Here is a 25,570-nt window from a genome sequence, read left to right on the forward strand (position 1 = left end):
AAAGAGTCTACCCAAAAGCGAATGAAATCACGCAGCTTGTGGCCGGTAACGGTGGAGGCACGTTTCCCAGGCGAAATGCTTCGCTGCGGTGCTTGAGTATTCGTTTCTGGCGGACAAAAACGGTCAACAATAGGCACCAGGCGCAAACGTTCACACACTTTTTTGCCTATTTTTTTCAACGAATGCCAAGTAAAAGGAAAGTCATACTAGAAGTTGTTGGGCAAAGAAGGAGGAGATGATTTTCATTTGGTTAGACACGTTTCATGCCGTGCCTGGCCGCTTCCTGTTCATGTGCGAACCTGAACTGGATAATGATATTGAAAAATGTCCTCTGTGGAACATCAAAGCACAATGTTTTGTTATCCATTTGAAATAGGAAGGAAAGCATTTTCATGAAAAATAGTTTACTTTGAAAAATGCTCTCCTCAAATCGTGCAAAAGACAATCAATATTCACATTTCATACCAATCATACAAACGAGACAAAAAAAAGATTGCTTATCATGTGAAAAGTGTTGTTGATAGGATAGGGTGAAAAATAACCGGGCCTACATCAGCTCGTTTCCGAAAGTTTTCCCATTCATCCGCATCGGGCACGTGCCATCCTTAAAGGCATAACATTCCCATCGAACCGTTTACTTTCCAATTAAAACAAACTTCACCCGACGAATTGTTGCCAGATAAAGTTTTCTGATAGTGAAACCGTGGCGTGGAAAGGATGGATGGCTGAAGAACGAAGAACCAAACATCATACGCAAGAAACACCTCATTCCGGTCACTGCTTCTCGGAATCAGCGAGGCAAAGGAAAACAAATATTCCGGAAGAAACTTTCTCCTTCGACCGTGCTCGATGGCCAAGAAGTAGCCTCCTCAAGAAAGGATGTGTTAAGATCCGGAACCATAGAACAAACAGAATGCACGCCCGGTTGTCTGCTACTGGTTTGGGTGTGTGTGTGTGTGTATCCATTTTTCATCTATCCAAGCGTAAATGAAGGGTAGAAATGAATTTTATGAAGGTTTTCCATGAGGCAAACAACACCAAACCCGTCCCGGAAAGGTAAAGCGTTCCGAACCGACCGGAAATGAACAAACGAAAGCGAATCCCATGCCCAAGACCGAGGGCCGAGCTGGGTTCGACCGGGCGAGTTTCGCAACATTTTCCCTCGTTGCCACAAGGAACAAAACAAACGCTTCCCTTGTGAAGGTGCTACAACGAAACAGATACCCTAGTCGATAGGGAGGACGACGATCTTCGAGAAACGGTAAAAAATAAACACTTTGTTCCACGGACCCGGCACATAAGAATGACGTGATCTATTAAAGTAATTTGTAGTTTCGCTAGAATGCCCCTTACGGTGGGCGTAAGTTCACTTCCTTGAACGGCGCAAGGAGCGCAAGTAAAATGCAGCCCCGAGGCTTCGGGTATCGTTTTTCTGACGTCCCCCTATTGGATGATAGCGTTTTTGAAAGCATGGTGGTCGACGCAGTGGTGTGATGTTTTTTTTTATGTGTGTTCAAGACGAAACACCACAACATCCGACACCCGTAAGTTCGTAAGATGGAAGACCACACGACTCCACGATGATGGGCCCGCGTTGAGGAGTTTCTTACTAAAAGAAGCATCGTGCACTTCAATGAAAAATTCTGAAGACGAGCACGACGTATGTGCACCTCGTTTGCCACACGATGGGTTTCAACTTCGCTGACAGAGAATTATGAACGTGGCAAGATTTGTTTCATCCTGCTCACTCGTCCTCGACCAAGCTCCGGTTGGACGAATTGTTGTCCACAAGTCAGGGATGCTGAAAATGAACTCTGTTGGAAAACTTTTACTTGCAATAAACTACGAGCGGCAGTAAGTAGCATCATATTAATAACAAAATTTGTTTCAAGAACCAAATTGTCAGACAAGTTTTTAATTTTTTTCTTGTGGTTTTAGAAAGCAGGAAGGAGGGAGGGTTGACTGCAGTAACCATGATGGAGTTACTGGCATCAGCAAACTTTAAAGCCAAACATCACATATTCGTGTGCGTTGTTTGTAAGCTCCAAGATTTTCTCCCTTCAGTTTTGCATGGAAAAAATAAACTAAAGTCATGGGTGGATTGCAAAGATTTCCTACAAATTGTTTTCAAACAATTTAAATGAATCGGACATGTTTTTTAATGGGGTTTTATACCTTGAACAAAATTTAAGCTTTTCGAAATATTTGCCTAAAAATTTCTTGTTGGTTTGGGTTTAAATCTTCGTGTTGAATGTTCTTCATTATAAACTCAGAGGAAAAACAAAGCAAGACCTCTTCATATCTTTGGAATTAAACCTATTCGAACCAAACCTTTTGCTTTAGTAGTTATCAATTGCAAGATACCACACACGTGTTCGAACATGTACTTTTCCTTAGTTACGACGTTATTTTTGATGATTTAATATTATACTTGTTGAGAAAATATTCATAGACAATATACTGTTATGCAGTGAATCATTACGATGAAATGGTGTTTCCTCGTGGTTTGGCTTTCGGTTGTTCAAGATAAATGAAAATAAAGAATGAACAGGATAGTTATGATGAAGACCCTTGATAGTTCCGAAAAAAGTCAACTTAATGTTTTGATCAAAAATATACATCGGTTCTGCTGCACTCTATCCATAGGCAAACTCCGAATCAACAAAACCAACCATAAATCAATTGAAACGAATAGTTTCTTCATGTGTGTGTGTATGAGAGAGAGTGTTTGTGTGTGTTATCTGTTTTATTGTCTTTCTTCTATATTTGCACCATCCTTTCTCCGTTCCAGATGTGCTTCCCTCTGCACTCGATACATCTTCTGGCACCGCCACCAACTCCATCTACCCGAACTTCTATCCCTCCGATATTATCGAAGACCCTCCACCCACCAGCACGTACCCGTACTTCCTGTTTCCCTCGAAAAAGTATCCCCCCTCGGCGTTCGGGTCTGCCACCCTCTACCACGCCACCGTCGACTATATCAATCTGCCGGACGGTGGTGGCGTCGTTGTTGGTGGCTCCCCGTACGCCAACGGCACCGATCATGAGCACTCTTCCACCTTCTCGCACCGGCCAAGCCATGCCGGCACCGAGCACGGCAACTATCGCACTAGATACGAGCACAATTTTGACACCAGCATGCACCATAACCAGCACCCAAGTACCACTCACAGTAACAGTAAGCACAATGCACCGATCGCTAGCGGCGAGCACCAACCGCACGGCCACGGCTCCCCGCCCGACCAACAGCACCAGCACCATCAGCACCAGCACGGCCGGAACGGAACCGCGGCTTCCGGCGAGCTCGGCACGGTGGGCCGGTGGGACAGCATGTCGGTTCCATCGGACCTCCAGCAGCAGCCGGAGACTGGTGAGAGTACCTCGTTATCGTGTTCTTCGTTTTGTGTCCATTTTCTTCTTCTCCTTCCTTTGCGGCAGGCGGAAGAAAGTGGATGAACAAACCGATGGGTTAAGTTGTCGATTGGCGTGAGAGCTGCTGTTGCATTCACAATCATTTCCCGAGTAGCACTTCCGTGAGCTTCTTAAGTGTGGTGTGATCGAACACACCAGCCACACGCTAGGGAACAATGGCGAAAAGAGCTCCCAAGTAGCAACTGCATTCGAGAAGGCAATTCGTGTCAAAATCGAAGGGATGAGTTTACTCTTCAAATCGTAAAATCTATTGTACTTTCATACTGTTTGCTTGTATACCTCTGGTTCTTGAGAAAACTCTTCTCGTCACTTAACATTGCTTAGAAGGCTCTTTGAAATAGTTCCAAGAAATACCCACTCAATAGTTCAAAAAGAACCGTCCCATTTCTTCGGTAATACTCTCGCTAATGCAACCCAGCTCTCACGAACAATCCGTTCTGCGATCACAATCACAGCCAAGAACGTGGCAATGCACTTAGTTTCTCTTTCTCGTATCTTTCAGAATGTAATCACCTGCACCATCTGCAAAGTAAAACAAAAATAACACATTTGTTTGACGCACTACCACCATAATAAAACCTCGCACTTACGCAAGACTGTGACCACCGTACTAGCACTCTTCCGACGCACCGCACACTGTATTCACACACCTACACCCACCTTGTGCACTCTATGACTAACGCACGCCAGCACGCCACGAGCATGGCACCGAGCACAACACATTTCTCATTCCGCCACGCATTCAATACGCATTAAATTTCATTAACCGGTAACATTATTTTCAGGCTCACGTGGGATTGAATAATGAAAATGAATGAGGCAACAAGGGTACATGAAAGGATAATTGTTGTATTCGACAGCGGTTTCGTCTAATTCGAAAAGAAACGAAACATTGCAAACCGACAAGTGCTCATTGAACAAAACACTGGGCGCCTCCATCGATTTCGTAAAACACCATGCGCCTCCATTAATTTTACAAAACACCATGCGCCTCCATCGACTAGCGTGAAGTACCGTGCGTCTCCATCGATACACGTGAAGTACCGTGCGTCTCCATCGACAAATATGAAATACCATGCGCCATCAATGACTTCTCTGAAAAATGGTACCTTCTACATCCGACAAATATTTCCACCCAGCGCACATGAGCGTTGGTCTTCAGTCCTACTGTATTAATCCGTCGTCCTTTTCTTGCCCGCCCGTAGGCAAATTGCTTCATACATCGATAGTGTCATCAAGATTGTATCGATTGAACCCCATTATCCCCGTTACGAGCGTATAAATAGTCGCTCCGGCAGCATGTTGATAGGCTTTCTTGACTTGCTTTCCATGTGGGTAATGAAACAATTACACACTTCATGTAAATTATCTTCCACTTCCTAAACAAAGCTCTGAGGCAAATTGGTGTCATTAGGCCCAAATGCATGGTTTGTAGAATCTATTTGAATATGGTCCGCTATAGAATGTTGTTGAATGTACATCCAAAAGACGTTTGTTATGAAAACGCTGGATGCATCGATAAACATGCTAATTGAACGATTATTGATGCGATAATTTTCCGTTAATTCCTCCTCCCAAACAAGAGCAATTGATCAATCAATTTGTTAATCACTCTACTTTTGAATGGATCTTTCAAATAAATCACAAATTAACCAATATTCAAGCTATAAACATTTGGCTTGCAATACGTTCACAGTACAGAGGCGCATATGAGGTTAATTTGAATTGATGTGTCGTTCAAGTTTTAATTTAAATTAAACCACACACCGGGGCAGTCCCTTATTAAGCCTCGGTACATCATTGGCGTTGAAACCCAACCTCCGAAAGGCAATCGACCGCCAAGCAAACAAACCTAAAAGCCACACGTCAACTGGACGGTTTATGGCTTTTCGCTGTTCCCTTTTTTCGATGCGGAGGTCTGAAAACACGTGAAATAAGCAATGGAAAAGCCCCTCCTTGCTCACCGTCTTCCCTGCCCTATCTCTCTCCCTCTCCAAGGGTATGCAATAAATTGGGTAGCTTTTCTCTTCAAAAATGACGCATTCGTTCATGAGTCGTTTTCCAGATTTATTCTTGATGGCTGGAAAAAGCGTCCGTGTTGTATCAAATATACTGCAATAGTTATTGTCTGGTATATTTTTTTTTTTGGGTTGTTTTAAACAGCCAGCGGTCATGAATCAAGTCCCAAAAAATAAACAGCAATGAACTATAATGAACTAACTGGACGAAGAAAATGGAGTCTGGGATACGGCTTACGTTGGGTTAATTGCAGCTGCCCCTTTCGCGCTCTTGCTCTCTCTTTCTCTCTCTCTCTCTCTCTCCCTCTCCTTTGGTTACCCGTGTGTTTTGTTTATTTTGATTTCAATTCCACTCATTGCACTCTCTACTTCTCGCTCCCCCAAACACTCGCAAACTAGCCTTCTGTTTCCGTTCTGCACGCGTAAACCAAAATGTATGTGGAAAATGAGCCGCGAAAACAAATAATATAAAACCACACGCGCTACGAGCCACCCACAAACTCACCACCCACGCACTCAATCACTCTATAAATCTCTATCTCTTTCTCTCTCTTCATTTCTCTTTCTATCTCTCTTTCTCTTTCTCTCTCTCTCTCTCTCTCTATCTATCTGTTCTCCACCAAACATTTCCTCCACTTTCTCCGTCGTTGCAGTCCGGGCAATGGGGGTGGACGATAATTATCACCGTCTGCTGGACCAGAATATGGCACTGATCGAGACGCCGCTGGTAGCGCCACCGCATGCCTACTTTCCGCAGCACTACAAGACGGCACTGTATCCGTACAACGTCAGCGGTTACCACCACCTGCACCAGCACGGAGCCGGTGGCCATTTTGGCCCCCCGCACCAGCATCCGCACCACCAGCACGCCCAGCATCCGTACGAGTACGACGGTGGGTTCGGGGGTGCCGGTGGTGGTGGGTTCGATGACGGTGCGGGGGGCCTGATGGCCTCTTCGATTGGTTCCGCGCCGGTGGACAATATTCTTATCAGTTTGAACGGTGGTAACGGGGACGCGGCCATCGAGTTCGAAGGCTCGAGCTACGAGCACACGGTGGACAAGCAATGTAGGTAACCCAACATCAAGCCACCACCGGAACTCTCCCCCCTCTCACGCTCTGTGTCCTCTTTTCTGTGTCCCTCTTCTCGCTGTCCTCCCCCTCGCTGTCGATCCCTGGTACGAGCGAAGTCCTAATACTCACCCTGTCTGTTGCTGGTTGACGATCTTTGATGAGTGTTATACAACCTTCTGTCGTATCCTTTGCCTGTTAAACGTTCCGCTTTGTGGTGTTCTCCATTGTGGTGTTCTCCATTGTGTGTCTCTCGTTGGCTTTCCTTGTGCGTTTTTCAGGTGGCTGCGCGTATCCAGAAATGGTGTATGAAGTAAACATATCGGCGTCACACAATCTCCATCGATAAACACCTTGAAACACATTCCACTTGCAACACACAATATCGATCAACGAATTAACAACCTCTCGTATCAATTATTTCTACTTCAAAAATAATCTAACTCATTTTCTTTTCAAAAGTTCTCGTTCTTTATATTAGTAACGAATTCTATCGTTAATATTAATTTGAATTGTTAGTTTGCATCACTGGATAATTTGATCTGGTAGAGTGATCAAAGTCACAGTTTTGATGAACCTATTTTTTATAAATTACAGAAGAGCTGTCATAACGGAAAACCAGAATATTTCAATATTTTGCTGAAAATTAAAATAAATAAGCAAGAAATAGAAAATTAAAATTAATAAGCAAATATGAAACATTGCATCTTAGATTTTCAAACAAGTGAAAACAACCAGCTTCTGCGAATACAACAAACAAGAATCGCATTTCGTTTACAATGTTTAATGCTCTTTTAGTAGTAACGATAGAAGTTTGAATCCAAGCTGAGTCCTTTTAGAAATGTAATGTGATGGGACTGAAGAATGTCCCTTGTAGGGATTGATCAATGAAGAAGTTCAGAATAATACAGTAAGCTATCGGTATATTAAGTAAGTGATGAGTGACGTTTTGAAAAGCTTGTAAGAATGCTTCCGTTCAAAGTATGACTGGCTGGTTTATGTACGAATCTCTTAAAATTTGTCTCACTCGTTCGCCATTTGCATTAAAGTTTATACTAGGAAAAGTAATATTCGATACTGTTGAACAAGAATTGCCAAAAACGTCCCTCTCTCTGTCAGATTCTTCTACAGTAAAAGCAATTAACTACACTACAAAGTCCTTGTTATTCTGACTTGTCCCTTTGCAAATCTTCAGCAGACAAATATTTACTTTCCCCTTCTTTCACGAGCAAGTGCTTTCGAAAATTATTTGATGGCACCGCGCATAAAACAGAAGTCGGGTTCGATGCGATTGCGGACAGACAATTTCTTTGAAATTTATGACAGAAACCCGTGCACTTCTGGGCGCTTCAAAGCCGGCCGATCCCATGAAGTAACTTCAAAAAAAGCATCCTCCAATCACTTTGGATGGAAATTATAACCACTCCGTCTCCTTTCCGCTGATGTTTTCTTTCGTGGGTTTGAATTCAGGGTGTTTTTTTTTTCATAGCGTGTTTGTCGCTATTCGTTGGAAGTATCAACCACAGTGAAACGTGCGCTGGAGCGTGGAGCAGGATCAACGAATATATATTTATATTTCCTGTCTTAATTTATTTTCCCTCTTATGCGATCTCCGTTTCGCTCGAATTTCATCCACAATTTATTTCGGTCTGCTCTACTCGGAACACGTTCGAGTCCTTGATGTGTGGTTCAGTGTACAAACAAAATCTCTGTTCCTCTCTCTCTTTCTCTCCCTCTTACACACGCTCACACACACACATACACAGACCATATACCCACGCGTCGAGGGGTTTATTTGTCGAATCGGGATGCTTGTTCAGGTTCATTGGAATAATTTTAAATGTTGATATTTTTATTTGATCCTCCCTTCCCGGCACAGACCGAAACATGTCCCCAGCGGGCTTCGGCGGTTTCTTCATTACGGAAATCCGCCGTGAGGCCCGTCAGCCGTGTTACTTGAATGACGTTTTCTCCATGATCCGCGCGCATCGCGTTGTGGTTTTCCCCGGAACGTGTCCCATACCCGGGTGGATGCCACCAGAGTTCAGTGAGCAGGCATTCCCATTACCATTCCGTTAATCCGGCGATGATCTGTTGATTCAGTGTTTGGTACGTGGCCCCGCTCCTTCGTGGTTATGGCATCACCTGCGCGGGCCTTCCGTTCGCCGGTGAAGAGGGACGATTTTTGTTGTCCCTTGTGAGTGAATAATACCTTTCGCGTGCCCAGTGTAGATAGAGCGCATCAAGCCAGTGATAAACAGTTTTCCTTCGATCGAGAAACACAAACAATGGAAAATCGGGCGTTGGAAATGGAACGAAGCACCCGAGCAAAGTGATGGCGGTGTCGCCGAAGTGAGTTGTGTTCGTTAAGCATTCATACTGGGGTGAGCACCGAACCCCGCGAGCTTTCCATGCCCACAGGGTTGCGTTAACGTGGCACACAGCATAAAACAGCTCCATTTTCCATTACAACACAAACAATTAGTCATTTTCTGTGTTGGGAAGGTAAGTTTCCTTGGGTAGATCTTTTAACTGTTTGGTTTTGCATTTTCCGTTCAGTATGGATTCGTTTATTTTATTTTATCTTTAAAAACACCTAAAACACTTCAACACACTTTTTGCATCCAGCCAAAGAACACCTTACGATTGCAGTACAGCCTTTCCGTTAATTGTTTACTTTCGTGTGCGGGTATTTTGTGAACTATTATTTTATTTTCCTCCCTAGGGAAACCCGTGGATTGCGTGAAGGTAGCATTTTTTGGAATTTTCGTAAACGAGGCAAACTGAATGTGAATTTTTATGTAGTAAGAAACTAAATCTTTATTTCTTATGAGTTTAGTTTTGATACAGGCAAAAGAAATCACTGTAAAATGAGACTTGCGCATTTTTTCGTTTTTGTTTTTGTACTCTTAGATACTACATAGAAGCTCTCGGCCTGTGCACATGCAAATGATGAATCGTTGAAACAGAAACAAATAAATCAAGTTGTTAGTAATATCAAAAGAGAATCCAAACGATTCCTGAAAATACAGATAATATAAACATTATGAAAGTGAAAAGTGAGATGAAAAATGAAGTGAGTGAAAAATGAGAGGTACAACATATTTTTTTAGAAATTGAAGTTTGACATGAAAACTAAAAGAATCAAGTTTTGAAAGCAGAAATAATGCTTATACTATACCGTATTTTTTATATTTTAATTGCAGTGCAAATAAATTAAGTCAACTGTAAAGATTATAGGTACTTTAACAATAAGCTTTTGCAATTCCAAATGACTTTTGAATATAAAATAACGATTATAGGTGGATCTCTCAATTTAGGTTATTTGATATGTTCCCTCGTATCGTAAATAACTCTTTGAATCTCAGACCGTACAAGCGGCAACCTTCCGTTTTAAGTACTTTAGTCAATCGATTGCATAAGCGAACAAAAAACTATCCAGACATTGCTCAAAAGAACGTCCGGTGACCAAGTCAAAGTACGCCACCACGTCTGCAACACACGGGGACGTTTTACATCGCCAACCACAGTTTGGCGATGGTTTCCGGGCACTCCGCGGTCATACGGCCCGACTTTTTGTAGTTTTGGTTTTTGCTCTCCCTCACCTCCGGTTAAGGGAAACCGAGCAAGTTCAGCAGCTGTAAATTTGTCTTCAGGATATGGCTGTACACGTTTACCCTGACGGGTAAGAAAATTTGCCTTCCGGTAATGTTTTTATTATCGTCGACCGCGTACGGCGGCTTTTCCGGTTCGCTTTCGAGTCAGTTGCGCTGTTGTCTGCCCCCCCGGAGCCATGATTTACGATAATTTTATTTCGCAAGCTTTTATTGATTGCTAGCGCTGCTGGAAGGCGAAGGACTTTGGATGGGGATGAAAAAAGTCTGCTCGGTGGCAAAACGTTACTCAGTTTATTTCGTTACATCCAAATCCTATATTTATTGTTTCCGAGTCTAGTATCGAAATGGGGCGGATTTGCTGGTTGGTTGTGTGTTTGTTCTAGAAGGCATAAATATGCCAACCTTAAAAACACTCGAATGAACATGTTTTTGCGCGTTTTTTTGGAAGAAGTTTTAGCGTTTCAAGTTGCACCATTACATCAGAATGATCTGATTTTTCATTTGAATATATTCAAATATATATTTCATTTGAATATATTCCCTGCAAAACGAGCACTTCCTCAGAAAAATATTCTTTTAAACGCCATTAAACACAACTTGAATAAAATATTATGGATAAAACATGAATGCCTTTTTTCATCAAACATGCTTTTAGCCAAAAAAGCAGTATGAAGCCGACTGTCTACTGATTTCCCGTACGGAAGACGTCAGGTTTTTGACTTTGTATTCGTTTCAATTTGCATACCAATTTTGTTCCTCGAGGCAGGGAATCTTTACCTGAGAACACTTTAAGCGACTTATAATTGGTTGTTTTTTGCCTTTTAATTTAATTAAACTCCTAACCGAAACATTCCCGAGAAAGGAGCAGCTCTTTTCTGTGCGAAGGTGATTGCAGTTTCATCCCACTGTGCAAAAGAAAAACCACCGACTAGCTTTGCCCGCTGTTCGTCCACTTCAGGCGCGGGAGAATTGCGGTCGCGGATTTGAATGCAAATTTATTTATTGAGTTTTTAATTTTCTCCTCATTAAAATTGTCACCCAACGTTGCCACGTTTCCGTTTTTCCGCTCCTCGTTCGCACGCTCGCGATCTACACTGGCCGCGTTCGGGTTTCTTTTCCCGCTCAGCTTTTACCCTCACGCTCACCTCCCGGCCTGTTGCCTATCCGTGCATACTTTTCGCATTAGAGCAAAGTGCTGCTGCGTCGCCCGGTCTGGTTTTCCATCCACCGCTGCCCTCCGGAGCTAGTTGATTTTCCTTCCACCGCCTCGCTTCCGCAGAGCGTCCACCCACATCTGCCACGCTGGTGGAAATTCTTGACCAGCGCACGCACACGTCACAAGCATTCACTCGCATACACACACGGACACACACTCAGCCACACCCTCATATGCCTGCAAAGTTGCTTCGAAAGCTCGCAAGATCGACCGCCAGCCGGTTTCCGCTTTCGTCGAGTCGGGTTTCGCAGACGACTTGCAAATTATCGTCATCCGTCGTTTCGCGGAAACGTCAGCTGCGTCCGCATGGTGTTCCGTTTCCCGTCGACGCTGAACTCATCCCCCCCCCCCCCCCTTCCCGACCCCACCCATCCAGCCTTCCTCAAGCACCATTGCCTCCTAATGCGAGCGATTTTCCACGCTGCCGTCGGAACAGCCATTAACGTTGCGAATCTCCAACGACCGCTTCCATCCAATTTCTTCCACTCAAACATCCCAAATGCTCCCACTCTCTCATTCTCCCTCTATCTCTCTGTCTCGCTCTACCTTTTTCTTCGGCTTCTCCTTGCCTAACCTAAGCCCAGCTGTGCACCAGAGGTCGTCCCCGTTCCATTTCGTCAAACAATTTGCAGCTAAATTTCAGATTTATGTTTTATTTATTAATATTTTTCCACCCTAACGCCCCGGCGGGGTTGAGAAAATCGAGGGTGTGAAAAAGGACGTTAGTGTGAAGAGAATGGGGGAGGTGGAGTAAGAGGGGACACAGACGTCTTTGCTTTGGCTGCTTCGCTTGCGATTCGGCGGGTCGTGAAGCTTGCCGGTTGCCACAAGAACTTGATCGCCCGTTCTACCACTCAGCCTCTTGGTTTAATGGCAATTAAAGCGATTGGCTTTAAATTGATTATACAGCATTGTTGTTGTGTTTGGTGGGAAACTTTGCCGACACTGGCATCCTCCCAAGTGCATCTCCGTTGCCGTCGGCTGAGTTATGCAACAGTTGTAGAGGAATGAATGCATTAAAAATAGACTGGTACCCGTCTGTTGTGATGAGGTTTCATGTGGGGTGTCAACATTTAAAAGGGGTGAACAATAGCGAACTTAAAAATATGTAAACTAAATTGATGCGAAGTCATGCTTAAAGATCCACTGAATAATCAAAACCAAGCCATCAACAACGATCATTCATACGCTTCATCATTTACAAACTAATCTGCACTTTAGAGAAGCTTCTATGCTAGTTTAGTCGTTTCGCATTTTGCCTTGTTGTTATCGTTTGTTATTATATATATTAGCCTGTGTTTCTTAGCCTTGTTTACCGTTGTTTTAGCGTATAGGTTATATAGATCTTGTTTCCACGCTTACCACCTTCCCGCCTACGCGAAGGTGACCATTGTAACTGAATCAAAACTTACCTCGCAACGCCTACTGAAGCTCTCGAAGGATTACTGCGTGTGCGAACCTGACCGCCCGCCACTGGTCGTGTTTCTCACTCCGCCATGCTCGGTTGTGCCATCTTCTCTCCATCATGTTTCAGCGCCCCTTTGCATTGTTATATTCGATTTTCGTTTCCCTCCACACACACACACACACACACTCATCACGATCGTCTATCAGCAATCGTCAAAGGCGGAAGTCATACTTCAAGTCATAACTCTTTCTCGCTCTCGCACTTTCTCTTTGTTACATTTTTCGCTCTCTCTCTCTCTCTAGCTCCTTCTTTTTCTCTTTTACTACCTTTGTATGTTTCATCTCATTTCTACTCAGCAGCGTTCTCTGATTGTCCTTCGTCAAACTTTTTTCTTCCATTTTTCTCCATTCCAACGGTGTGCTCCATTTTGTAATTAAATATTGGGGGTGGGAAATTTTTTACTTCTGGGAAAACACGAACACACTCCGTACTATACACGCGGTGCAATACTTTTCCAAAGACGACCCATAGCCTACTATACACCTGACCAATTTTTGACAACGACGCTAACAGAAACCCAAACGAAAGACCCAGGTTCCGGTGCAGATGATTACCGACCGAGAGTGTTTTTGTAGCCAGATTTCCAGATTTAGCGTTCTGGTTCCAAACGTGTTCTGAACCACCCTATTGCCTATTTTCCCACAGTCGGGTCCGACGATATCGAGGAGAAGGAGGCGGAGATGAGTTTTATTCATTTCCAAAGTACCTGCCATCTGGCGCTGCACTCCTGCCGGGACGATCAGGTCTGCTCGTCCGCGCTCAAGACGGTGATGATGCACTGCGACCAGCACCGGTGCAACCGGAACGCCTGCATGGAGTCCCTGCAGAGCTTCTACAAGAGCATCCACGACGATCTGAGTCTGGACATTGCGTTCTGCTTGTGCAGGTACAGGCTGGCACCTGTCGTCAGCTGGCTGAACGACTCGGGACCTTACCGTCTCTGCCTCTATCTCTTTCCTTTCACGCTCACCCTGGTGGTATGGCTTGCGTCGAGCAGAAAAACGCCCAACCGGCACGACATGTGCATGAGCGCCCAGGAAAAGCTGCACCCCGTTTGTGCCCAGCGGCCGCCGGAGAGTCTCGCCCAGCAGTCTTCATCGCAGGCCGGCAACGGGGTGACGTACAATGCGCCACCGGCGTGCCATGCGGTCGCCGAGCTGTGCCGGGAGGATGAAGACTGCCGCGCCCGGCTGGAGGTGTTCGAGCAGTCCTGCGCGGTGGACAGTGTGACCAAGAAGTGTGCCGGAAAGACGAGCGCTTGCAGGCAGGCTATGCTTGGCATTCTGGGCACCCCGCTGAGGACGACCTGCGCCTGCCAGGGCTCCGACATGCAGCAGCTGTACGACTGTCTCGGCTGGCAGCGGCTTCTCTGGCTCAATCCTTGTGTTGGTGAGTGCTTTCACGGTGCAGAGCAGACAAGAACATTTCATCAAACACTGCCCTCTGTTCTTTTTGACTCCCACAAAACCAGTTGAATCGCAGAAGGACTTTCATCTGAAGCGGTTGGCGGAGCTGGGGTTGCTTACGACAACCACGACGATGGCAACCACCACCACCACCACCACGACCACCACGATGAGAACCACTCGTATTACCCTACCCCCGACGCAACCCCCCACAAAACCAAAACCAGTGGTAGGCCCAACAAACTGTTCGACTGCAAAACCGACCTCTAACTCTAACCTTCCCTTCCGTTCAGTATCGCCCGAAGCCGACCGAGGTGCATACGATCGAGACGAACTACGTCGAAACTCCCGACACCCGACCGGAAACGTTGCTCCACAAGAACGAGCTCATCGAACGGACAGACTTGCAGCCACATCGGCCGCAGCAGCCGGATGAGTACGATCGGTCGAACACCGGCAAGTCCCGCTACCAACCTCCACCGGTCGAACCGGATGGGGACGACGAGGAGGAGGTCCACAACAAAATCTACCAAAAACCAGACGAACAAGTTCTGCACGTGCCCAGCACGGAAGTGACGGAGATGGAGACGCTTCCACCGACGACCGTCACAACGACTACGACTGAACCCACGACTACGCCGGTTCCGATCCGTAAGTTCGCGTGGTGTTGGGAGCTCGAAGAACAACGAGGGTAAAGAACCTATTTGTCTTTTGCAGGATATTGCGTAGTCCAGAGGTCCCACCAGCCGGATCAGCTCATCGCGGAGGGTAAAAGCCGTAGGGTAGGTTTCTCACCTTGAAAGTCTCAAATAGTGCCTAAGTGTAACGTGCGTGTCTTTCTTTCCCTTCAGCTGTACATCCTCGACGATGCAGAGTGCAGCGAACTCTGCACGTGCGGGGGTGGAGACTCACTGACCCTCAGCTGTCACGCGCTGTGCGTTCCGTTGGCACCGTGCCGGACAGCGCTGGCGTACTACAGCCACGCCGCACCGGCGTACCAGGCATTCCGGGGTCGATGCCTCTGCTACTCGGGGCGGTTCATCTGTATGCGACCTCCGCCGGGTGAATATCAGCTACCAGGTACGAACTCCCAACTTGCAGTCTGCCGCTTTAGAACCCCTGAAACTGACCAAACATTTACCCTCTCCTGCAGGTGGCATCTTTCTTTTACTAGGTTATAGTTCAACCGACGAAGCACTGTTAAGACCGCACACTAACTTAGGAGTACAGGATGCCGTACGTGCCCTCCAGCAGTACGTTCAGCATCATATTGACAATTCGGTAAGCTCGGAGCTACACAGTTCATGAGGGCGTCAAAAAGTATAACGGGTCCTTTCCATCCCTCTTTCCAGACACAATGTACATTAACACTGTTCAATATCACTGAAGAAAACATCATCCTATCGATAAGGCTGCCGCTCGACCCGAAGCTCACATCGATGCAGCTGCTTAAGCTGGAAAAGGTAAGAAGCTCTCCCGTGGAAAAACCCCTGGGCTATTGCTAACGACGTGCCATCTATTTCCATCTACTCCACGGTATCAGGACCAGTGCACCCGCATCCTGGAGACGATCAGTCACCAGATCAACACGCAGTACGTGGAGCTGTCCGCCCATCGGTTGCTCAGCATTTTCAAGATGGCCGAGGTGCAGATCGTGTGGCCGGAAGTGAGTCATGGACGGCGGCACGCGACCCCCACCGTGGCGGTCAGCATCGGTACCGGTGTGCTGACGGTCCTGCTCACCCTCTGCGGGACCCTGCTACCCCCGACCGTCCGATGGTTGCGCCCGCACCAACCGTGGCCAGCCGTTCCGAGGGCAGTTACGTGACGTTCGACACCATCGTCGTAAAACGCCACCGACGTGTGTCGAGTTGTGTCGTCTCCCTATTCCACTACCATGCTCATCAACCATTCACCGAGCATCACTTCAGATATTCCATCCTCGCCCTCCATCGACGAGTAGCGCAGTGTACGTGTGTAAGATGGTAGTTTACCTTCAAGGCTCCTGCGGGATCCTCCAAGTAACCCGTTGAATATCTGTTTGAGTTCCTTTGACTTTGAGATATGCTCCCGAAGGAGGAGGAATCGGAGACATCACCGGTATAATAAGTATTGTAAGAATAAATCAAATCAAAGCATTAAAAACCAAACCAAACCCAACAATTGAATCGAATCACATTTGACATGCTCTCGAAAGGTGCTATTAGTCATGCTTTTATTATTACTACATTACTAGTACTATCAATACACCACTACTTATACGCCTACTACTGCGAAACTACTAATCGCGCTGATTACACAAATTGCTACATCTTAAAACCATACCAAATCCACTGTTACGCTATCATTTCCTCTTTCCCAAAACTACTTACAGTACCTCACTCACGAACAGAATAGAACATACGTCGTCCGACGATGACATGAACTGTCCGTGCTCCAGTCCATGGGGTGTAGCACTGTGCACAGTGGGCTTGGTATACCAATTCGCGTGGAAGGGCTTGAACTACGGACGCAACTCGGGACGCAACTAAGCGACATTTGAAAATGAACCCGGTATGTGTGTGCGTGTGTGTAAATGTCACCGATCGAAGGACTGCTTGTAGGTAAAGGATGAATGGGTTGTGTTTGATAGTTTAAAGGACGTTTGCTTCGCATCAGAGCTAATGACATGGGGAGTGTTTCGGTTGCCCGTAAGCATCTTAGTAGCCGGTGATCCTTTCTGTAAGTGATTTGTGTGTGTGTTTGTGCAAGTGTGAATGATTGAATGCGTGAGTGTAGTTGAGTGCGACTGTATTTGTTAGCGAGTGAATCGGAAAGGTTAAGTAACCGGAATCAAACCGGTTCAGCAGGTGATGAGAAATCTTGAGCCGAAAAGCATAAATCATAATTTTGTTTGGCTTTGCACAAGGATGTGGTAGGTACGCAGTGTTACATTGAACTAATAATATTTGAATGGGTCTGCGAATGTCGCGGAAAATAGTAACAAATCAAACGATTCCTCATATATGTTTTTACCTTAAGCAATCTTCATACAACAATGCTTCAGTTGTGTCGAACGCGGAATTGACGAATTTTCATAAGTAATTTAAATGCGATACGACCTTTATTAAAATTCGATTTTCCTGAGAATAACAAAAACATTGCCTTGCTATGTTAATATGATTCGAATTTAAAATAATTTTTCAATTATTTTTAGTAACATGTTGGGCAACAGTCATGTGAGTACTGTCAAATAACAGTATTCCTAACCATACATTGGGTCGATGAGAAAAGGATCGAAGAGTAGGAACCGGTTGTGTGGAATCGAAAAACAAACTCATGCCCCATCATGGTAAAATAAGACATTTAAGAAGCGTTTTGGGTCTTCAAATCAGAACGTGTGTCGGCGCAAAATACTCGCAAGCACACGCCACCCGGACAACTTGCACCGTATCGGCTGTTACTCGGCACAGTGGGGAAATAAAACTTGAAACAAATCTAATGCATTTGTTTCGCCCCAACAGTGGGTGGAAAAGTGCACACAAGCGGAACGACCGATAGTGGGCCACTCGACTAAATGTCGGTCGTTGTGTGCCGGTCCCGTCCCAGACCGACCGTGTCAGTTCCGGTGGGAATTCATCAACGTACCCCACGCGCTTTGTGTCCTTCGGTTTGTTTTTGTACCGACCGGTTCGCTCGCTGTTTCTGTTTTCGATCACCATTCCCAGCGGGTAGCTTCAAGAGTACGCAAGCACGGTCCATATCATGGACACGGGTCTCTGGTTCGCAACCGGGATCGTCTAATGGTGGATCAAACGCGAACCCACCAACTGATCCAGCAGCGAAGTGCATTCTCCCATGGTTTGGATGGAGGTTGGTTTTTTTGTTTTCTTTCGAAGGACACAACAACGGTGAAACAACAAACAGAATAATCTACAGTTGCCATACACACGGCTGTTGCCGACCGGGGCGCTGTTCGGAGTAGGGACATAAATCACCCCCAGCAGAAAGAATCGATAATTTGAGAATTGGACATCCGTTGATAATGGCTATTATTCATACCGCAGGCTGGACGCTTCAAACCGGCGCCAACGGGAGGAATTTGCCAACGACTCATCCTGCCTGTCCAGCGATGGTACTCCTAAATTCGCGGAATGTTTGGCAAGGGATTTGAAAGGGTCTTCCTTTTTTGCCTCCCATTGTACGATTGTAGTACCAATCACATTTTCCCCGGTCGCTCTCGGAAACGGTCGATGGTTCCAGGAATCGCTCCAGTACGCCTGAATCCCTGGTTTTGAATTTGAGCGAAGCACCAAGGTAAAAAAAAAATGGCCCGGAATATTCCCGCGAAAGACGCAATGACGGTGGAACAACCGTTTCACAACCGTGCAGGTTTTCTTTCCCTCTTTTTTTGTGTTGAGTCACCACGCAGAACGGATGGTGGACGATTTGCACTTCGACACCAAGTTCTTCTCCGGGGAAGACTTCGTTTGGGAAGGATTTTTATAGCCTTTGTACGACACACACCTTAGGCGACCGAGGGGCAGTGTTATTGGATTGCCTTCTTTTTTCACCATCATTCTATTTTTTTCCTCTCCGCTTCGCTCCGTCGATTGGATTCGAAAACATCGATCCCCAGAAATGCTGCTCCCGAGGGGGGAAGGAAGCTTGGACATGATCCTTGCCAAGAGAAAACGACACAACAGTGCAGCGTCGGGACGGATGCGAACCCACCGCGTCGATTGACACTTTCTCGATCCCGTCAACGAGTGCTAACAAGATCAACCACTCCAGAGGACGAGCGTTGTCTCAAACCCCCCATCAGAGTATGATAGGATTGTTACCATGTGCTCCGAATTTGCTGAGTGGCTTGTTGAGCAGATGTCTGATGGTATTTTATTAGAAAAAAATTATCTTTAAAATCGGTTATGAGGAAACGTTTTGCTTTGACGCAAGAGGGGCTGAGCCAGAACCATTCCCGCTGCTTGCCAGAACTAAAACAGAACCAAACTGTTGCCACATGCAAACGCGAACGGAACGGACCGAACCGCGAAAGCTTACACATATCGTTAGCCAAGCCGTGGGATTGATAGAATCCAATGCTATGCTATTATGGCAACCATTCTTTCCCCCAAAAAGGTGGGGGAAAAACCAAGTCCAAGTGTACCGTGTACCAGTGTAGTAGTAGAGACAATAGCGTTCAACTAGAGTTGTGTTGTTAGTAGTTAAATGGTAAGAAGAAATATAGAGGTTGTTAGGCAATGCGTTTCGTCTTCGGTTCTACACTTGCTCTATGATTTCCATGCATCGTCCTCATTCCCATTTTGTGGCGTACTTGTGCAGTCCTCCGCATTAACGTGAATGTGCTTTGTAGTGAGTGCGTGTGGGAGTGTGTGAAGTGTGTGCAACCCGGCTTACATGTACGCCGCCGTGTATGTATGAATGAGCAATCTGTGTGCTAGTGCAATAATGAGCTTGTGACTGGCGGGATTCGACGAACATGGAAAGGGTACCCCTTGACGAGGTGAGATGAAAAATGATCGAGAGAACTAAAAACTCGGAAACGCGGTATGCACGAAGTGTATGATTTCACAATCATATAAAAATATGTCTTCCTTAAAAAAACAAACACAACATAAACAACACACAAACAACACACAGACCATCCGAGGGGGGGAAAAGAAGTGCACGTGCACCTACAACACACAGTTAATATGACAGTATCGTACTGACCGCAGCCAGACTTTGACACAGCAACATGTACACCAACCACCAGATCACATTACAACACAGAAAAGCAGATTTCAACAATTGAGCATGACAAAAGCAAAAGAAATACAACCACATGGACTCATCGCTGCTTTACTGTACAATGCAATTTGTGAAACGAGATGTGAAGATAGTTTAGGGACAATGTTAATCTGGTGAGGCAGTAGTTCGATGCGTCATAACCATTATGCAGCCATGGGCCGGTACTTGAGTACTGAGCGGGTAAAGTGTATCGAACCGGTTGCATCGGAGTAGTGAAGTAGATTGATTGTATAAGTAACGCTAAGCTCTGATCTGTTATACTATCGACATGTTAGGAAATGGAAAAAAAACAGAAAAATAAACAAACAAACAAACAAACAAACAGAAAAAGAGACAAACGATTCGAAAAAGAAAATAACAAAAGAAACCTAAACACTGAAATCTATACATATGTTCGCCGGAAATGAAAGTAAACGTAAGAAAGCAACAACAATAACTTCTACTGATAAAGGATTCTTAGTGACAATGTTAGCAATAAAAAGTAAAGAAAAAAACCCATTCAACACAAACAGTTCGAGGCACCACGTTCGGTGAGGGGGGGCCCGCTGCTGTGTGTAAATATATACATACATAATGGAAAAACATTAAAATATATAAAAAAGCATCCAAACTACAACTAACCAACAAAACGGAAGGAGCACTGAGAGAGAGAAAGAAAGAGAGAGAGATTCACATGTATAATACAAACGAAGGAAAACGAGCATATACTTTTGGGATTTTAGACGGTGGTGTGGTAGCTGCATGAGTGAAGAAATTTATTAAATCGTTTATTATCGATTTGGTGAGGGGTTCGGCGGGAATAAAGCCGTGAGATATGCTACTGGTAAGCCATACGGAACGAATGTGCGCTGCAACACATATCATTGCTCATCAACACATTGCAGACATACATATACACTCATCAGTTTAACGAAACTCTCATGGAGGAAACGTAATCAAGGCACCATTATCGATATCAACACTGGAAACAAACGTACATAAAACAAAACCCACGACTCCAATCTGCGGGGCTTCTCACGAGGATAACGACAGCAATACCCGTTTGACTTTATTATTGTTGCCCGCAAGTTCATTAAAACTAATGATAAGTATTTTTGTTTTGAACTTTCTAAATCCGTCTAACGATGATCGCCATTGAACGATCAACTGTGGTTCGACCTGTTGTTGCTGTTTGCCCCTTTTTGATCTATCTAGAACCATAAAGCAGACGAAAGACTAAGGAGAAAACGGAAACATTCCATTGCGCCTCACAAAACCTTTTTAAGTAACGCGCCTGTGCTTCTTTGGATGAGTTTAAGAAATTATATAGAAATCATAAGAAAAATCACCGCATCGTGTAACGATAAAACGGAATGAAAGTAGAAAATGATCTCACAATAAATAAACCCATAAGCAGTTGTAAAGCCACAGAAACATTTTATAGCCATCCGACACCAGTGATTGTTAAAACATAGACTATATTAAACTGTTCACAACCAACTCCTGCTCAAAAGGTATTGTTTTTCTATTCCCAGCCGTTAGCCGATACTAGGGAACCAGACGAAATTCCAAAAGAAACTACATATCTTTTGTTTTTTTTTTTCCAAAATTTATCAGATTCAGAGCGTGACAAAATGTTCGAGACACAACGTAAAGGTTTCCTCCAAAATCATGCAAAATAATGTTTGGTTTGTTATAGCAATGTCACAATGAACAATGAAAATAGCAAATGCCTAACAATACATCCCGAAACACTCGGTTCATGAAAACCTGCTAAGAAGAGTGAAAACACACACATGCAACAGTAGGTAAAAATGTAGTTTCAGAAGCAGAAAAAAAGAACAACTGATCATTCAATTAATAGTATAAACATACACAAGTACACAAACATACACGGAAATACATTCATCCAGACACATAACTCCCAGAGTTCAAGAAAAAACAGCACAAGCCGACGAATTCAGAATAGTTAAGCCCGTCTTTTCATTTTCCGAGCACGTGTCAGCCGGTACCGGTGGTGGTAATGGGTGGAAACTGGCTCGGCAGGTTATGAAATAAAACAAAACAACAAACCAAATAACGAAAAAGAGGAAGACCATGAAGTGGATGCACAACAAAACCCGATCAAATGTGAACTACGGCCACTGAGCCAGTCTGTCTGAGTATGTGTGTGAGTGTGTGAAGAAGGGGAAAGAAGAAGGAAAAGAGCCGAAAATAAAACAAATTGAACAAGAAACTAAACGAAAGTTGATAAATCGAAATCCTCCCTAAGCCGATGTCGGTATTATCCGGAAAGCAATCGTGTCCCTCTCGTGTTGAAAGAATTCCATATCCTCCTGGCACATCAGGGAATTTCTCTAGCTCGTTGCAGGAAATCTATAAAAATATCATCATCTACCATCAAACCAGAACGCGCGTAGAACGGGTAAGTCCTCAACCCCTCACACCAACCCCCAAGCTGGTTTAACGTTCCAACAGCCTTCTCCTTGATCCTGCAGACAACCGGGCGAAAGGCGAACGAGCTTTATTGGACATGGCTCAACTAAACTGTGCCAATCCTAGATGAATGAGCCTCTGCGTGCTCCGTGCGGATGTGGTTTTATGCTGCACATGAATTTTAGGTGAAAGTTATGATTATCTTTCGATTACTTCCGCTCACTCGATGGTGATGGGATGGATTTCACTTCCGAGGAAAGCCGACCCGACCATTTCCACAAAGCTCCACCTCCATACGCGTGCCATCTTCCGGGATCAATGGAATGGAATAAATTTACACTCTTTTGCACTCGTTCGCTCGCTCTGTCCAAAACAAACGGCAATCTCGAGCTCCATTTCGGCGTATATCTATTAAATTTACTTTCCCACCCGGCTAGTCGGGGCCAATTCGTACCGTTCGAGAACTTACACTTAGAGTTGAGTTAATAAAAAAAAACGATTCGGCCTGAGTGCAAGTAACTGGCAAATCGAACCGTAAAGTAACTGGAAACTTGAACCCGTTTCATCAATCAACCGAGCAAAACCGAGTAGCATCGTCTCGAGGAGAAGCTTCAGAATCATCTACTCCTTGGGCCACTTTTTACATTCCCTTAAAATATAGGAAAGGCATTTTTGCGAACAATCAAAGCCATTAGCGAAATACTCAAGTCGATGAGTGGAAGAATTTCAGGAATTGCGACTTGAGCAGGAGTGCTAAAAACCGAAACCCGTCTATTTTAGGACAGTTCCGATCAAGATCGTTTCCACTGAAGCAGTTTGATTGCGACCGCCCATGAACCGCTTCGTCCGCTTTACTTGTAACCACAAGAAATGAACTGCATTGTGATTGATTGGCTGCACAAAAGGGCTCAGAGCAGGGAAACTGAAAGGAAAAGTCAGAAGTGTTCTTCAAGATACCGCAAATTGACTCATTCTCGCAAAGCAATCGCCCGTTGCAATCATCAACCCATTGGGAAGAAGGGAAGAAGAAGGAGGAAAAACGCATTCACCTCTTCTTGTGGCGATAGCAGGTGGATAAATCGTTTGCAGCAATGAAATGCAAATCGACCCATTTTTCCCTGCATTCTAACAATACCCGAAGAACGGCCCCCTAAAGCTTGAAGAGATCGGCAGGCAGTGAAGCGGACGGTGGGCTAAAGACACGGAGACCACAAAAGGTTACTACTATGGAAATCATCATCAATCGCTACGTGAACCTGACACTCCCTCCCGGATCCGGGGTTTTTGTCTGGTAGATGGATTGAAAAAGGGGTTCGATGGGTATTTTTTGATTAATGAAAAGCTCATAAATCAAATAATTTGCATAAAAATACAAACTAGAACGAGAGACCCGGTTTCGAATGGTGGAGGAAAAACAAGAAAAGAGCGCTTCCGGCGGTGACGAAAGCTTGCTCGATCGATGGATTTTTCACACCATTGGAAACCATTGCTGGGATGGAGGTTGGCACTCGCCCTGGCCGTACAACACGCGGCTCCGACTGACGAGGCGAACGCCTGGTGATGACTGTTTGCGTTGGCGTTTGATCTCCGTTTGACTTGTCTTCCACCGATGCGAGGGTGCCGGGTGTCCACGCCTCTATCGGTGGCAAAAAAAAGCGGACAAGGGATCTCGAGCGCAAGCGGGATCGTCTCCCGCAGACCCGCGTTGACGAGGGATGTGTCGAGTTGAGTCGGGAAGCTGCTGGTCTGGCAATCGGGGACTGTAAATCTAGGAAGTAATTTTTCAGGACTGTCAAACGAAGGAATACTAATGAGCTTCCCATTCCGCGGTGCTTCCTTGTGCCGGCCCTGGTCGGGCCGGAGATGAGCGTCTGCCGAAGCGTTGCATTCGATGTTGTCGTCCGTGTTTACGCCAGGGACCAATAAAGGTGGTCCTGGGTGGGATTTACTCGGTGGAATCCGCTTCTGCCGACCGCATGTTTGTTTTGGGCATTATTGCTTTGCTCCGTTTTACTTGGTAAAAAGAAAGAAAGAGAGAAAGATATTCAATTGCAACCATAAGGAAGTTCCCTGCTATCAAAGTTTTCCATCAAGTTTCCTTCTCTCGGGGACAGTCTGGTCCACCAACAACATCTAATGGACTGATTGGATCATTTTTGGTACGCTTGAAAACCGAATCCGAAGTGGCGATTATCGGTACCAACTTTTACCCGGCAGGTTTTCCGAGAGTGAAAATACAATACCCTCTTTCGTCCTGCTCTCGTTTTTCCAATCACCCGGAATTAGAATGGGAACCGAACAACCCCCACCCCTCTCCCCCTCGGCCTGGGTAACGGTACAAATTAATCATGCCTCACTTTCGGGAAACGTGCGACCGAAAACCGAAACTACTTTCCGTCACGTTTGGAGACAAGCAAAGAGGAAACCCCGGAAGTGGAATGGAGGTTTGGGTGGGGTGGAAATCTACTGACGCAATCCGAGCCGTGATGTCCGAGCAGATTTATTCGCTTATCAATGATTAATTGGTGCTAGTGGTGGCTTTTCTGAAAAACTTTTCCCCGTTGTTTTGACGAAGGATGTTACGGAATAACGGAGCGTACCCCGGGTTCGTGGTTCGGTTATTGATTTGAGGCTAAGCATTATGCCGGTCGGGATGAAGATGGTCCTCGCAATTAATCATATAAACATACCGACATGGAAGATACACATGGTTTTATCGACTGAGGAAAACTTTTATTCGGAAGAAAACAATGAAGGAATGATAGACACTTTTTATGGAGTTTTAGAACAGATCAAATTGTCATGCATCAGATTTACTTGTTTATCGATAAATTTCCTTTTATAAGTCTTATTGTTTTGTTATGTTATTTTTGTTATTAGTTATTACTATATTTTTAAATCACTAGTAACTCTGTTATTATTCCTTTTTTTAAATAATTCTACACCACTAGACCAGGGATCGGTACACGTTTTCCAAAAAGGGCCAGATGATTAAAGAGAAACCGAAGGCGCGGGCCGGATAATTAAACGATGCTTCAATGTTTTCAAAGTAATACTCTTTGTAATGGAGCGTGGAACTTTGTAAATAGCAAAGTTGCATAAAAAGTGGTAAAAGATAAAATATTTAAAATGTTG

General features: G+C 45.0%; 1 protein-coding gene across 1 annotated transcript in view; it reads left to right on the forward strand.

Moving 5' to 3' along the window:
• The window catches only part of LOC131284934 (uncharacterized), a 96,487-nt gene extending 80,429 nt beyond the window's left edge, over window positions 1-16,058 (forward strand). The window contains exons 6-16 of the mRNA XM_058313793.1: window positions 2,792-3,373; window positions 6,107-6,520; window positions 13,470-13,710; window positions 13,822-14,213; window positions 14,296-14,459; window positions 14,524-14,881; window positions 14,948-15,012; window positions 15,082-15,310; window positions 15,384-15,511; window positions 15,583-15,693; window positions 15,774-16,058. Of these exons, the coding sequence (XP_058169776.1) occupies window positions 2,792-3,373; window positions 6,107-6,520; window positions 13,470-13,710; window positions 13,822-14,213; window positions 14,296-14,459; window positions 14,524-14,881; window positions 14,948-15,012; window positions 15,082-15,310; window positions 15,384-15,511; window positions 15,583-15,693; window positions 15,774-16,058 (2,969 nt within the window). The remainder of the gene's footprint in view (window positions 1-2,791; window positions 3,374-6,106; window positions 6,521-13,469; window positions 13,711-13,821; window positions 14,214-14,295; window positions 14,460-14,523; window positions 14,882-14,947; window positions 15,013-15,081; window positions 15,311-15,383; window positions 15,512-15,582; window positions 15,694-15,773) is intronic.
• Window positions 16,059-25,570: the final 9,512 nt, after the last annotated feature.

This window comes from Anopheles ziemanni, chromosome 3, assembly GCF_943734765.1.
Source record: "Anopheles ziemanni chromosome 3, idAnoZiCoDA_A2_x.2, whole genome shotgun sequence".
NCBI classification, from domain to species: Eukaryota; Metazoa; Arthropoda; class Insecta; order Diptera; family Culicidae; genus Anopheles; species Anopheles ziemanni.